The sequence below is a fragment of the Budorcas taxicolor genome, chromosome 11 (genome assembly GCF_023091745.1).
Source record: "Budorcas taxicolor isolate Tak-1 chromosome 11, Takin1.1, whole genome shotgun sequence".
NCBI classification, from domain to species: Eukaryota; Metazoa; Chordata; class Mammalia; order Artiodactyla; family Bovidae; genus Budorcas; species Budorcas taxicolor.
Genome location: NC_068920.1, coordinates 51,158,320 through 51,172,933, shown reverse-complemented (window position 1 = coordinate 51,172,933; position 14,614 = coordinate 51,158,320). Strand labels below are relative to the sequence as shown.

General features: G+C 60.7%; 2 protein-coding genes across 4 annotated transcripts; one reads left to right on the top strand and one right to left on the bottom strand.

The window, feature by feature from the left end:
• The first annotated feature begins 1,282 nt into the window (after positions 1-1,282).
• On the top strand, positions 1,283-10,019 carry HMGA1 (high mobility group AT-hook 1). Of its 3 annotated transcripts, none has more exons than XM_052647670.1 (5): positions 1,283-1,627; positions 4,742-4,886; positions 6,715-6,798; positions 7,399-7,453; positions 8,718-10,019. In XM_052647670.1, the coding sequence occupies exons 2-5, from the start codon at positions 4,785-4,787 to the stop codon at positions 8,993-8,995; spliced, it is 519 nt and encodes a 172-aa protein (XP_052503630.1). In that variant the 5' UTR covers positions 1,283-1,627; positions 4,742-4,784; the 3' UTR covers positions 8,996-10,019. The 3 variants fall into 3 exon arrangements, with proteins under 3 accessions (XP_052503630.1, XP_052503628.1, XP_052503631.1); XM_052647668.1 differs by having other exon boundaries at positions 1,284-1,627; positions 4,745-4,886; XM_052647671.1 differs by having other exon boundaries at positions 1,301-1,627; positions 4,745-4,886; positions 7,399-7,449; positions 8,715-10,019.
• Positions 10,020-10,174: 155 nt separating this feature from the next.
• Positions 10,175-12,927, bottom strand: SMIM29 (small integral membrane protein 29). The gene is made up of 5 exons (XM_052649290.1): positions 12,873-12,927; positions 11,398-11,581; positions 11,168-11,193; positions 10,774-10,879; positions 10,175-10,612 (listed from the first exon to the last, which is right to left on the bottom strand). Exons 2-5 carry the CDS (start codon positions 11,506-11,508, stop codon positions 10,547-10,549), a joined length of 309 nt encoding a protein of 102 aa, XP_052505250.1. The 5' UTR covers positions 11,509-11,581; positions 12,873-12,927; the 3' UTR covers positions 10,175-10,546.
• Between the last annotated feature and the right edge of the window lie 1,687 nt (positions 12,928-14,614).

The following is a 14,614-nucleotide window of genomic DNA, read 5'->3' as shown; positions in this document are numbered from 1 at the left end:
CCCATCCGCCCCCACCCTCCAGCGCCGGTTCGCCCCCTGAGGAGGGGGCTGAGCCGAGGCCTCCGCTGACCGGGGAGGAAGGGGAGCACAGAGAAACATGAGTCACAGCCGTGTGTGGGCCGCACTGCGAGTCCCTGCATCACGGGGAGATGGGGAAGGCCGCCTCGGGGACCAGGGGCGGGGAGGTGCGCCCGAGAAGGCCCCGGGCCCGGCCTGCAGGGCGCGCCCCTGACAGCGCCCTTTCTTCCCCCACCGCCCTCCCCGCCATCTTCCCGCTTGGGCTGCGCAATAGGTCTTTATGGCGCCAGGCGTGGCGGGGTACATCGTGCGCAGACTCATCCCTTGCCTTCAGAGTGCTTCCAGGCGACCACCGGGTCACGTTTTACTAAAAAAAAAAAAAAAAGTCACAGCGGAAGTGGCCAGGGCACCCAGTGGGGCCGTTGGTCTCTACAACACCATCCGGGTCACTTAAAAGGAATGAGCCCTCCCCTCAGGTTTACCTGAAGAGGAGCCAATCGTTTACCTCGCGTGGAGGCCGCACCTTGATTATGGTTCACTCGGACCCATTAAATCTAAACTCTGGATCTCACAAGTTTCACGTTCGAGTTTCACAAGACCTTACATTTCACCAGTCAGCCACACACAGCTGGCACCTAAATGCACACGCTGACACCTGTCCGCCCAGGGGAAACTAAGGAGCCGCGTTATCTAGGCGGAGAGGGCTGCGGGTAGGCCGCGGGACTCTCCAACCGGCGTCCGCGCAGACCCCCGCAGGCACCGGCGCCCGCGCACATTCACGCGCCCGCGGGCGCCAGGCCTAACGCCCGGAAGGCCCCAGAGGCGTCTCTCGCGCGAGCCCACTCCACGCAGAGAACGCCCGCCCCTGGGAAGGGCTTCCTGGTGACCCCTCTCAACAGCTCCCCATGTCTGCCGGCAGGGGACTGCGGGGAGGGGGCCGCGTCCTCTGGGCCCCGGCCCGGCCCCCCTGCGCGCCCGCCCCCAGACGCCCGTCTCCGCACAGCCCTCGCCGTCGTCAGCACCCACCCGCGCGCCGGCGGCGGGCGGCCGCCCTTTTAAATCCCCAGGCTCATTTGCATGGCCCCGCCCCCCAGTGACACGGCTGGCGCGGGCGGGCCCGTCCCCCCTGCCCCTGGGTCGCTCTTTTTAAGCTCCCCTGAGCCGGGGCTGCGCTCCTCTAATTGGGACTCCGAGCCCGGGCTATTTCTGGCCCTGGCGCGGCTCCAAGAAGGCGTGAGTTCGCGGCCCCTCCGGTGGCTCCTTTTTTTTTTTTTAATCTATCATTTAAATAAATTATTTATTTATTGAGGCCGCGCACGGGCCGTGCCTAGCTTCCTGCCCCTCGCCATCCTTCGGGGGAGGTGGAATATTTTTGTGCCCCCCCCTCCGGCCTGGATGTGACATATAAATACCCCGCGGGGGCCAGGGCGGCGAGCACGCGGCGGCGGCGGCCTCTGAGCGCTTCTGCTCTCTCTCCCGGTTTCAGATCCGCATTTGCTACCAGCGGCGGCGGCGGCGGCGGCGGCGGAGCCAGGCCGGTCCTCAGCGCCCAACACCGTCGCTCCCGGCAGCTCGGAGCGCGCACCGCAGGCCGGCAGCCGAGCTCGCGGTGAGTCCGTCCCGGGGCCGGCGGCGGAGGGGGGCGCCCGCGCCGCGGCCGCACGCCGCCCCCTCCTGCAAGCCGCCCCGGGGCTGCAGCGCGCGCCTCCGGCTTTATTCCCAGGCCGGGGCTGCGCGAGCCGCCGGCGGGGGAGGGCCGCGCGGCGCGGGGGGCGGGCGGTGGGGCCGGGCGGCGCGGGGAGGGCGCCCGCACCCCTGCCCCCGCGCCGCGGGCGCCGTGCGGGGGGCGGGGACCCGGGAGAAGCGCGCGGTGGGGGAGGGGGTGCGCGGCTGCGGCGAGCGCGAGTCGTGCACCCGGCGGCTCTCGGTGCACCTCGCGCGGCCGCCGCTCCCGCCCGAGCCCGAGCCCGAGCCCGGGCCTGTGCCGTGGGGGCGGGGAGAGGGGCAGGCTGGGGCGCGGCGGGAGAGCCCGGGGCCGGGCGGCCCCGCAGCCTGGGGAAGTTCTCTAAGTGGGGGTGTAGGATGGGCGGGAACCCCGCAATTCGGCCTGAACTCCGGGCTCGGCCTTTTATACCGGCGCTCGCTCCGCAGCCGAGGCCGACTCCCTGGCCTGGGTTTGGGGCTTCACCCCGACCCCACCTCTGGCCCGGCCTGCGCCTCTTCAGCCCCCCGGGCCCGGCCTGCCCTCCGCCCCCACAAACTGGTTTCTCTGCTTTGCTGGGCTCTGTTGGAACTAGTCCCTTTGACTCCCCGTTTCATTTTTTTTTTAAACTGGGGCTTTTATTTTGCGGGGAAGTCGCGGAGGGAGGCGGCTTTCTTCCTCTCCCCCGCGCGCGCCAGGTTTCCTGCCCCAAGGCGGGCTTGGGTGCCCCCTCTGGCAGGAAGTGGGGCCGGGTGCACCCTCGTGGCGGTGCATGCGGTCGGAGGGCACCGGTTTCCCGCGCCTGCACCCGCGGCCTGCGCCCCTCCCCCCGCGCGCTCCGGCCCCTCGTCCCTCCGGTCGACCAGCAACGGCCGGGCGCAGACACTTGCAGAGTCACCCAGGGCCCGGGTCTGGAGTAGGGGCGACAGGGGTTTTACCAGCCCCCGGGCGGGTAAGGAAACTGGCGGGCGAGAAGGGTCGCCAGGAACCCATTCCAGTTTGCTCTGTGACCTTGGGCACCTCATCAACCCTTTCTCTAGCCTACTTTTTGGGAGGAAACGAGGCAGCCCCCTGGTGATTTCCTAGAGTCATGCCCACGGATTGCCTTAGCGTTTGTGGCGCCCACATTGTGTGGAGAGGACAAGTCTGAGGCCCGAAAGGGCTTATTACCGACGATAGGATTGAAGTTGGGCCTCAAACGTGGCTTCTCCAAGCCAGGCCTCCCTGATGTTCAGAAACAGGTGGAAGAGACAAGCATTTGTTGGTCTCACCAGAGAGGGCCTCAGGCCTTAATTCAGTTCATGGAGGCCTGGATCTGGGGTGGGGGTGAGTGGATTAAAGGGTCCCCAGCAGCAAGAAGTGGGGAAATACCAGACGCACTCAACAGGGTCCCCAGGCAGGCTGGGCTGGGCCTTGTGGGATTAGGGGCTGGCTTCGCCCAACTAGAACCCCCTCTTGGAGGGGGCCTCCAGCAAACCTCATGTGAGGTCAGCGCTCATTTAGCTGATTAATTTTGATGTTTAGTTTTGAAGGGGGATCTGTGGTGTAATGTAAGATTCTAATCACTGCCTGTAATTACAGAGCAGGCCAAGCCACTAATGATGGAGCAGGATAAATCGCCAACCACCTTGTTTAAAAGGGTCTTCAAGTCTGAAATATTATGAAATGGAATAATTACCAGACGAAGTCTCGCCGTCTGGAGCATTTCAATACTTGAGAATCAGGGGCCTTAGGCCCCTCGTAACAATCACAAGTTTGCAAAAAAGACAGGCTTTCCTCTCTTTGGGTTAAAATTGGAAATAGTCTGAATCTGAAAAGGGAGAGTCATTTTCAAATGTTCTAGTTCTCATTTTGATTGGAATGAACCTTTCAGTTGTTTAAGTGTTTTTAATTTTTACCTAGTTTGATTCTTGCTGCAGACGTAGGCAAGACAGGTGGAGCATCATTATCTCCATTTTATAGGCTGAGGGGCTTTTCTGGAAGTAGAGCCACTTGGGCCCACCCTTTGCCAAGGGCAGCCTCCGAAGACCAATCTCTGTCTGTAACTTGGGGATACTAACTGGGAGGATAGGAGTGGGGGCCCCTTGTTGCTCCTTCTCAGCCTCTGGAAGAGACTCCCCAATACAGGTGCAGGTGCCCCTTGCAGAGGGTGGTTTTACATGAATTCTGTATTTGTAGGACTGATTAAGTCCAAACAGTCCTCTTAAGAAGAGGGAATATGCTAGAAAAGGACCAAGGTGCTTTGAGGATCAGCCCTCCTAGGGCTTCAGGGGGTCAGCTAGTGTCTTCTCCCTCTCAGTTGGAGAAGTCCCTGCCCCTCATGTGAGGAGGCATCAAAGAGAAAGATCCCATCTGACTCCAGATGGGTGCGAGTGGGCTGAGGGGAAGAGGAGACTCCCCTTTCAGCTTTGGGTGGTTTCCTTTCCTCCCCGCACCTCACCCAGTGTGGTTTTAGCCCCCATTTCCCAAATTGTTTGCATCTTTGACCCTCCAAGGTTTAACCCAGGGAGAGGGAAGCAGAGAGAACCTGTGGGGCCCTGGGCAGTGCTGTGGACAAGGTGGCCCAGGGACTGATAGCATGGCTGCCAGGTAGATGTGCAGGGCTCATTCCTTGCTTACCTCTCTTCCCTTGTTCCCCGCGAGCTACCCAGGCTTGGCTTGGCTTTTAAAAGAGAAGGGGCAGCACAGTGGAGGGGAGGGCCCTGGCAGTCTGAGGACCATCTCGCCCACACCTCAGCCAGGGCGGCCTCACCCACAGCCAGGTCTGGGCTGGCTGCGCTCTTGAGTGGGGGTGGCAGGGCAACAAAGAGCCCTTCTGAGCAGGAGATAAGGCCCTGATTAGGGCCAACGGCCCAGCCCCACCCTGCAGCCTGCACGCCGGGCTGGGCAGACAACCCTAGGCCAGGGTGGGAGTCCTGGGGGTCCCTGGGAGCAGGCAGTTTCCTGCTGGGCGGGAGTGATGAGAGTCTGGAGGTGGCTAACGCAAGAAGTTTCATCTAAAACACTTTCCCTGCCTCCCAGCAGCCCAGCCGTGGCTCCTTGCCTGCTCTGCTGACGAGGGAAGATGAGCGAGTCGAGCTCGAAGTCCAGCCAGCCCCTGGCCTCCAAGCAGGAGAAGGACGGCGCTGAGAAGCGCGGGCGGGGCCGGCCTCGCAAGCAGCCTCCGGTGAGCCCTGGGGCTGCGCTGGCAGGAGGCAGCTGGCTGTCCAGACCTTGGCCTTGGTTTACCTCTTGGGGCTAGGGAGGTTTCCGGCACCCTGGCAGGTGAAAACAGGACTGGCAGGGTGCGGCATCCTTCCCGTACGTATGTGCGCTCGCCACACAGGCGTCCCTGGTGCCCGAGACCCCGGGAGAGGAGTGTGGCCCAAGGGAGCGCTGAACCTGAGTTCAAGCCAGGAGTGAGCCTGTAGTCATGCAGGCCAGAGCTTCCACTGGTAAACCACTCACCTTTTATTTCCAGTCCATTGTGGACCAGTGTATTGAAGTATGGTGGCTCAGTGGTAAAGAATCTGCCTGCCAAGCAGGAGATGTGGGATCGATCCCTGGGTCAGGAAGATCCCCTGGAGGAGGAAATGGCAACCCACTCCAGTCTTCTTGCCCAGGAAATCCCATGGACAGAGGAGCCTGGCGGGCTACCGTCCGTGGGGTCATAAAAGAGTTGGAGGTGACTTGGCGACTAAACGCCAACAAAGATGAATTATAGAAACGTGAACGTTTACATATGTAAGCCCAGCGGTATGCGTGGTAGCACTCTGTTAACTTACTTAATGCTTCTTGTCCGTTTCTGGAGTTCTTCATCTCGGGGCAGGGGCCATCACCTGTTCGTGGGCTTCCTTGAGTGACCCTGCATTGGGCTCTGCCTGGTTCTGTAAAAGCTCAGAAAGTTTACAACGTTGGGGAGTTGGTGGCAGAGTGACTCAGAGCCCTGGTTCTGGGCACCCCGGGGAGCTTGGCCAGTCAGGCTGTGTGGGCCACCTGTTACCTGGTGGAGACCTTGGTTTCTCTCTTGAGAGGCAGCTGTCCCACATGAGGGCGCAGCTGTGGGTGAAGCCCTGTTCCTTTCCTTTCCTGGGGGAGAGAAGGGGAAAGGAACTGAAGCTGATCCTTGTCCACCAGGCCCCAGGCACGCCTCCCCGCCCCCACTGGGAATCTCCGTACTAACTCTTGAGGAGGAGCCGTGAGGAGTCTCATGGGCAGTGGAATTCATCTGCCTCTTTCAGAGCCCTGTTCACGTGTGGAGAAGTCACCCCCTTAGTCTGATTCCTTTGGCCCCTCCCTGCTGCCTGTGGGCTTGTCAGTGAGGGGTGTCAGAAGGGGTGTGCGGTTACTGGGCGATGAACAGCCCACGGGGCAGCCGCCCTGGGAAACCACCACTGATGTGCCTTTACTGCCCGGCTTCTGTGCATTATGTAGCAGCTTTTTATTCTATCTCGGGTCTATTAAAGTTTCAGTGGCCCAAATGGCAGGGGTCTCTGGGGTTCCAAGATGTGGACATGAGTCCTCCCTAGGAGGCAACCTGGAGGGAGTCTGGTTTGCAGGGAGAGCTGGCGGCTCCTTCCAGGGGAAGGGGCACCCTTTCTCCTCTTCTGCATCCCTGCCTTGTGGCGGAGGTGGGGGTGGGGTGGGCAGTGATGACAGCCCAGTGCTGCAGACTGTCCTGCCTGCATTCAGCATCTGGCCCAAGATCTGCGAGCTGGTCAGAGGCTGAGCTGGGGTGTGGACAGAGCTATCTCGTGTCTTTCTGCCCCCACGACACCCTTCCCAGAGGCCTTCCGGCGTCTTGTCATTTTGCTGTTGCAGAGAAGCTAGGGGAAAGGCTTTGCAAAAGAATGTCAGATGGAGAACCTGAATCCCAAGGGTTACCTGCCATGGTTCCTGTGCATTCTGGAGCGGGGGCGGGCAGACCACTGCTGGGCTGGGGCAGAGGGCTCTGTCCTGAAAGGGGGCAGGGAAGGTGGCTTCCACGTCTCTGACTGTCTCATCTGTCTTTGCAGAAGGAGCCCAGTGAAGTGCCAACACCTAAGAGACCTCGGGGCCGACCGAAGGGGAGCAAAAACAAGGGTGCCGCCAAGACCCGGGTGAGGCTTATGGGGGGCCCTCTGCCCTGACAGCAGCCATGGGAGGCCTGGTCTGTCCTGATTCTCTGCACCCACTTCTGGCATATGGGTGGTGACGGGCCTGTGCCAATGGAGGCGAGGGGGGCAGTGACTGAGGTCTCACTTCTGGGCCTTGGCCCGCCCAGGACAGTGGGGAAGTCAAGGTGTCCAGCAGGTTTCCTGGTCTGGAGAGGCAAGGGAGCAGCTCCACCCCGGGCTGAGACTGTCACCTTCTCTGTGGGAGGTCCCCTGGCTCCTGCAGGAATGAGGGGGGAGGCCAGATTCATAGTGGCATCAGCCTTTCAGAGAAGTTGTTTTGTTTTTTATTTTATTTTTTCTAAGACACGACTCATATCCTCTTGAGTCATGGGTGGAGGAGGGAGTTGGGGGGCGTGTGTGTATGTTGGGGTGGGGGGGCAGTGTGGCTGGCCAGTCATCACCAGCTGGACTCGGGTGGGCCTGCTGGGGTGGGAGTCCCGGGCCGCCCCTCCCTGCTGTCCCTCACCATCTGGGGCACTGGTCATTGGGTGGGCACCGTCGGGGACATTTTTGACTTAGTGGATCTTTTTTCTGACCATCTAGAAAACCACCACAACTCCAGGGAGAAAACCAAGGGGCAGACCCAAAAAACTGGTAGGTGACTGGGGCAGAGGCAGCTTGGTTCTTCTGGGGAGACTGTTAAAGAGTGAGTGATGCTCCATCCTGTGCGCCCACAGAGGGAGATGGCTCTCCCTGACCTGCAGGGCCAGCAATGGTGGGACTTCACGTTTTCACCCAGGCCTAGGGAGGGGAAAGGGTTTGTCCAGGGCCCCCGGACTCCTGGCACTCAGCCTAGGGCTTCTGAAGAGCTGTGTCCATGAGAAGTGTAGGGTCCTGGGTACAAACCAGGCTAGACTCCCTGCCCTGCCTTACTGGGGGTGGTTCTTATCTTTTCCTTCCCCTGCTTCTGGTTCAGAGTCAGAACTTCTAGGGTGGACCTTGAGGTCATATGGTAGCATCTCCCCACCCCGCCCCGCTCCCCCATTGTAGTAATGAAGAAGAAAGAAGGGGTTTAAGCAGCAGCAGTAGAGGAGCTCAGCTCCAGAACGGGGCTGGGTCATAGCCTGCTGGGTGGGAGCTGAGGGGCCCCACCCCCATCTGGGCCCCCAGGCAGCTGGGAGTGGTGGCTGGTGGGCTGCGCCCAGAGATCTGCAGGCTGGGCCCCTGCAACCTGTCCTCCTTGCGGCTTGTTCCTCGAGCTGTGTGAGCTGAGCCACCACCGGCTGAGGGGGGCTTGGGGTGCTGGCAGGGCCCCAAGAGTGAGTAACAGGAAACGGGTTGTTTTGGAGTTTGTGCCTGGCACGGGGGCCCTGTGTGGTGTCCCGACATTCCCGCCCAGTGAGTGAGCCCCGGCCGGCACACACTTCCCCTTGCTCCCCGCCCTGGCCTGGGGTCAACCTGCGGCCGTGACCACTCCACCGCCTAGCAGCTGCCCCTGCGGGCCGCTGAGGCCACCTGGTACCCTCAGTGGAGGGGGCTCACAGCCTCCAGCCTCCCCTGCCCTCCCCTTCTCCTCTCCCTGGCTGCCGTCTCCCATCCCAGGACCAGTCACTTCCTTGCCAACTTGAGCCCAGGGTTGCCCTGTGCTCTGCCAGGAGCCCCCTGCCCCTGGGGGCTGAGGGGCCTGGCTGTGTGTGAGACCAGCGTGTGTGGTTTTTTTTTTCCCTCCCTTTAAATTCTTCCTTTTTTATGAATGAAACTGGGCCGTGGAGGTTGCTGAGTCACCCACACACTCAGCCCTGACTCATCCCCCTTCTGGAGAGGCCGGGCGTGGGGGGGTGGTGAGCTTGGCCTCTGGGGGCGGCAGCGGAGGAGGGAGCAGGCCTGGCATTCTCTTGATGGCCCTGCCTACCCTGCAGGAGAAGGAGGAAGAGGAGGGCATCTCGCAGGAGTCCTCAGAGGAGGAGCAGTGACCGCCGCCGGCTCCCTCCCGAGGAGCAGTTTCCTTCTGGGACTGGACAGCTCCGCTCTGCTCCCGCCCCCCACCCCCAGGCCCTCCCCACCCCCTACCTGCGCCCTCCCCGCCACACTACACTGCAGACCAGCTGCCACAGGGTCCCCGGGCCCGAGTGGGGAGCCGCTCCCTTTGATTTCAGGTCCCAGCGACCCTTCACCCAGCCACCCTCCCCAACAAAGCTGACTTCCACTTAGCCACTCCTGCGCTGCCGCACCCCTGCTCCCTGCGTGGTGGGGGCCTTGCTGGCTGGGCTCTCGGTTTGGGGATCCCCTCTGCCTCTCCCCTCTGGCTTCCCGATAAGGGGCCTGGGAGGGCTCCCCTGGCCTTAAGAGGGGCGCAAGCCCCATCTCATTCTCTCATTTGGACACGCCCCACTTCACTGTACTAGCGGCAGCAGGTGCGGCCACTGGAGAGGGGTGACTGCCCCGAGATGCCCCCCACCACCCCCTCTCCTTCCCGCCTTGCCTTGTTCCCACACTAGGTGGGGCCACCCTCTTGGGGGCTCAGGAAGGAAGGTAGGAATGTAAGCCCCCTCCCAGCTCTAGGCAGGCTCCAGCCCACCTTGCCCTCACCCTGGAATCCCATTGCAATGATGGAAAGAGTCCCCTTTATCCAGGTGAGGCCCAGGAGGCCTGGGCTCCCTGCAGCCGCCTCTTGAGCTGGAGCTGCTCCCCACCCCTGTCTGCTTCCGCTCCAGGCCTCACTTTCCCCTCCTCCCTTCCCTCGGGGCACTAATAACAAGGAGCTAGTCTCGCCCACTCGCACCCCTCTGCTCCTCCCCAGCCCCCAAGGTTCTGGTTCCATCTTTCCTCTGTTCACAAACTACCTCTGGACAGTTGTGTTGTTTTTTGTTAAATGTTTCATTCTTAGACATCCGTCGTTGCTGCTGCTACCAGCGCCAAATGTCCATCCTCATCGCCTCCTGTTCTGCCCACGTCCCCCTCCTCCAAGCAGCTCTTAGGGGAAGGGGTCTGGAGCAAAGCAGGCTGGGTACCAACTCCCCGAGTCCCAGGGAAGGTGGGGTCCTGCCCCCAGGATGCTGCAGCAGAGTGAGGGCGGGCGGGGAGGGGGCCCGTGTTGACTGTCAGGTGTAGGGGCCACCTTCTCCACCTGCTCTGTCAGGGAGGAGGTAGCCATTATTTGTCCCAGCCTGGGGCTCCCCTCTGGTTTCCTATTTGCAGTTACTTGAATAAAAAAATATCCTTTTCTGGACGGAGTCTTTTCTGTGGTGGGTGCCTAGAATAGGGAATGTTAGAAACCAGGGATCTCTAGTGAGTGGAGTGAAAAAGAAAAGGCACTGGAGTTGACTACACGGAAGGTAAGCCCCTCTTGAAGAAATCAACTATACCCCTAGCCACAAAACATTTTATTTACAAAATATATATACTGAATATACATTAGGCCCTGTCACCATGGGAACAGCTCCAAAGCTATGTCTGGGAGGGCTAGAGAAAGGTGCCCGTGGAAGGGCAAAGCCCCACCTGGTAATCCCAGCCACCCTTTCACCCCAGGAAGAAACATTCTCATTAGTTCCTGGGAGTGGCTGGTAGGTAGGCTCATCCCACAAAGGACTGAAAGCCTAGGAGGGAGTGAGGAGGTGGGTCCAGTGGAGGCTGGTGGCTCTGCAGGGCTTAGGAGGGGCTGGAGGGAAGGGTGCTGGGGGAGCAGCAGGCTGCGGGGCCCTGGGCAATCAAGACCCCGTGGTTCGGGGAGGGGCAGACCAGGGGGCTCAGGTCATGTCTTGACATCCAGCAAGGGCATCCGCTTGTGCTGGTAGCCACTCTGCCAGCCGTGGACCACCTGTAGCAGGGGAGAGCGGGCCACAGCACAGCTTGCAGGGAGGTACCCGACTGGCCCTGGCCCAAATGGTGAAGGCTGAGGGCAGAAGCAGGTTCTGGCTTCAGGGCTATGAGGAGAGCAGCCCCACCCCTGCTGGTTCTCCGTCCCCCCAGAGTGTTCACCTTGGGGTCCCCCACGTCTGACAGCAGCTCCTGCTCGGCCTCATGCAGCTCCTCGGCAGGGTCGTAGCTGTACATGGGGAGCAGGTGATGGCGAAGCCGGTCCACCCTGGGGGGCACGGGGGTGCTCAGCCACGGCACCCTACGTCTCCCTGCAGACACCTGACTCTGCTGTTTTCCCCCAACGGGGCACCTCCAGCGGGTGCCTTTCAGGGTACACTAGAGCTTTAAGGACACACGTCTGGATAAGAAAAAACCTAACAGTGGCGTGCAGGGAATTTCAGCTTTGTCTTCTGAATGGCTGAGGGCATCTTACGTGTATGCTGGGATCTCAGATCCTATGGGAAGAACTTTTAAGCAGAATGCGGTGGGGGGCACTCAGGACAGGGACACTCACCGTTTTCTCTTCTGGATGTACATCACCTGTAACAGAGACAGCACTGTGGAGGCGGCTGAGCCCAGGATGGCCCATGGGGGAAAGGGACCCGCCTCCACACCCTCCCCTCCCGAGAGCCTCTGCTCCCGAGAGGGCAGGACAGTGAGATGCTGCGTACAGGCTGGTCTGGGCCCACTCGCCCCTGCCTTAGCAAGAGTGTGGGGGTGTGTGTACGTGTGGAGGCTCCTTACCACAGCCACCACCACCCCGACCAGGGTGATGAGGAAGAAAGGTCCCAACACATAGCCCACCATGGAGTCGCTGTTGGCCTGCGGGGCATTGGGCACTGTGGTGTTACTCATGACATCGGCAGCCGGAGGGCCCGCTAGTCCGCATGGGCAGTACCGCCTCGGGAGGGTGCCTCCCCCGGGCTCCCTGAAGAGGGGGAAAGTGAGAGTGAAGGTGAAAGTCGCTCAGCCATGTCCAACTCTTTGGGAGCCTATGGACTGTATATAGTCCATGAATTCTCCAGGCCAGAATACTGGAGTGGCTAGCCTTTCCCTTCTCCAGGGGATCTTCCCAACCCAGGGATTGAACCCAGGTCTTCTGCATTGTAGGCGGATTCTTTACCAACTGAGCTATGAGGGAAGTCTCAAGAGGAGGAAGGAGGTTGTCAATTCCACCCAGGGTGACAGCCAGGCTGTGGATCCCTCCCCGAGATAGTAATACATGAAAACTAAGGTCAGGTCCTAGAAAGGGAAGGGAGGGGGTCTTCCAGGTCAGTGTGCTGGGCTGAACCCTCCAGTGACTCTCAGCAAATCCTGGGGTTTACCCAGGGGCACCAAGGGGAGGCCAGACCCGGGGCCTGAGTGCTGCCCAGGGTGGGGCTTTCACTCAGGTGCTGGTGCTGGCCAAGCATTTGCAGATACTAGCTACTGAGGGAAGATTAGGTGGAGGTCCCCAGCTCCCACCCCCTCCTCCTGGAGCACTGGGCTACCAGAAGCTATCCAGTGAAGCAAAATGGAGAGATTAAGTTAAAACACGGGGTCCTCACTGCAGCCAAGGGGTGAAGCAGGAGCACCTGGAGGACCCCCCTTGATCCTGGTCCAGTGCCTACACTTCAGGCTATAGCTCCCGGGCCTTCGTTTTCCCCGGTGTCACTCCAGACATAGAACCTGGGCACCGTCTCCCCCATTGGTCTTGTGCCAGAGCGGACACCAGTGGGCAGGGCTGGGCTGCATCTGCTAGGTGATGTCACCTCCCCCTGGTCCTCACTCGGGGCTCCGCCCGGGTCCCTCCCCTCCTGGCCTGGCATGACAGGCGGAAGTGGAGAGGGTCAGCTCCCATGACAGATGCAAGGAGACTCTTCACGGGTGGCTGCACGCAGATGCTCCGAGGTCCGTGACCCCGGTTCGCCTGGGTTTCCATCGGAGGTTAAGGGCTGAGCCGCCTGTCTCGGTGCCCATGAGGGCTCCGGACTCGCCCAGTCGCACACCCGTCCCGTGGTCGAGGGGACATTCTGAGGTAGGGAGGGTGACAGGCTGTCCCTAGGATGCGGACCAGCAAGGGAGAGTGAGGGGTAGTTCCCACGGCGTTGGGAGGCTCAGGCCAGGGGAGGAGAACATGAGGGGGGCGCAGAGCGACCCGAGTATCCTGGAATCCCGACACCCCGAGGCGTGGACCTGTACCGGCGCTCTGCAGCCCATGCAACCCGGCCATGCCTTACCTCCCGCCGCTGCAGCCCGGAAAGGAACGCCCTCGGTTGGCTCCCGGGCCCCGGAAGAGCCAGCAGGCGCGTGATCAAAGGACCCGGGGAAACAGGCGGGGCCGCGGTATCGGGGTGCAGCCAATCCGATGGCCGCAGGCAGCCGGCCCGGAGACTGCCGGAGCCGCCAATCCGGAGGCGGATACAGCCGGGGCTGCGGCGCCCACGCCGCGGCGGCAGGGGGCAGCCGCGGGCTGCGCGGCGGCGCGGGGCGGGGCGCGCGGCTTCCCGGCGTCCCGCGGGGCGTCCCCGGGGCGGCCGCGCTCCGGAGCTCGCGTGTGGGGCCGGGGCCTGGCGCGCGCGCCCCTCGCCCTGCTGGTCGGAGCCGGGCTCCGCTCTAACGTGCATCGCAGGCCCTGTGGGACCTCCGTTAATGTCTGTGGAGCCCTCTAGGCCTCCTCGCACTCAGCGTGACTGCCCGTCTGTGCTGTGCTCGGAGTGTGTAGGCGGGCCTAGAGTAGCCCTTGCCCGGCCTCGGACCTCGCGCCCAGCCACCCCTCCCTCCCTGCGCCTTACTTACTCTTCGTGTTGGTAAAACAGGCTGCTGCAGGCAGCAAACGACGGCACGAGTGGAGCCTAGCATATAACATGCCCTGAATTTTAAATTTTCCTGTTAACCTCTTTCCGGTTTTCTGGGGCACAAAAAAAATGGACCAGAGGGGTGAAGTCCCTCTGCGTCACAATAGGCTTGCCAAGTAGGTTAAGATTGGGTCGAAGCTTCCGTGGGCTGATCATTAAAATGTCACACACTTAACTGGGGTAATTTGAGTAAGATCGGTGGATTTTAGCAATGTCAGTATCCTAATGGTGATGTTACAGTTTTGGAAAAGTTAGCATTGGGGGAAGCTAGGCCAAGTGTAGAAGGGCTCTATCTTCGTTATTTCTTACAACCGTAGGTAAACCTACAGTTACCTCTCCCCCATCAGAATCACATACAATTGGGAAAACTCCAGATTGGCAGGTAATGGAAAACACCCGAGAACGTAAAGGTCGTGGCAGCTGAGCCAGGTTGAGATCCTCCCGGTCCTCAGATGCTCCTGAACATACAAGGGCCGTGTGCCTCACCCTATTCTTTCTTTGACAGTCAGAGGATGCACACGGATCTTAGTTCCTCCACCAGTGATGGAACCTATGCCGCTGGCTGTGGAAGCACAGAGTCCTAACCACTGGACTGCCAGGGAATTTCCTGGGTCACCCTGTTCTTGCCAGGGACGGCCAATGGCCCAGATGTGGTTGAGCCACTTGGTCTGGTCAGGCCTCAGTCTTCCCAAGTCCTTCCAGAAGTGGTTAGATGAGAGCAGATCTGGTGCAGAGATGACCCGATTAGGAACCAGAAGACAGGTGCAAGCTCGCCTCTTGCCTCCAGATACCACCATCTGACTGTGATGGAGAATCAGATAAAGGGAAAGGAATGAGAGAAAAGATTGAGTCTGGAAACTCCAGGCAGATTTCCTGGTATTCTCTGGGGTTTGGGTCTGGAGAGTAGGGAGACCGCCCATCAGGCTTCTGTTAGGAGGGCAGAGGGAGGAGGCACCTCCCCAGGCAGGGCCTACCCAACCTTACAGGGAAATAGGAATCAAGCAGTAGGTTTCGGAGCCCAGGGGCCCTTGTCTGCCCACACACTCAACCTTTGTTCCCATCCTCAGTATTTCCAACCACACATCTTGAGAGTCTAGTGGTCCTAGGAGCAGGCCTAGTGGTTG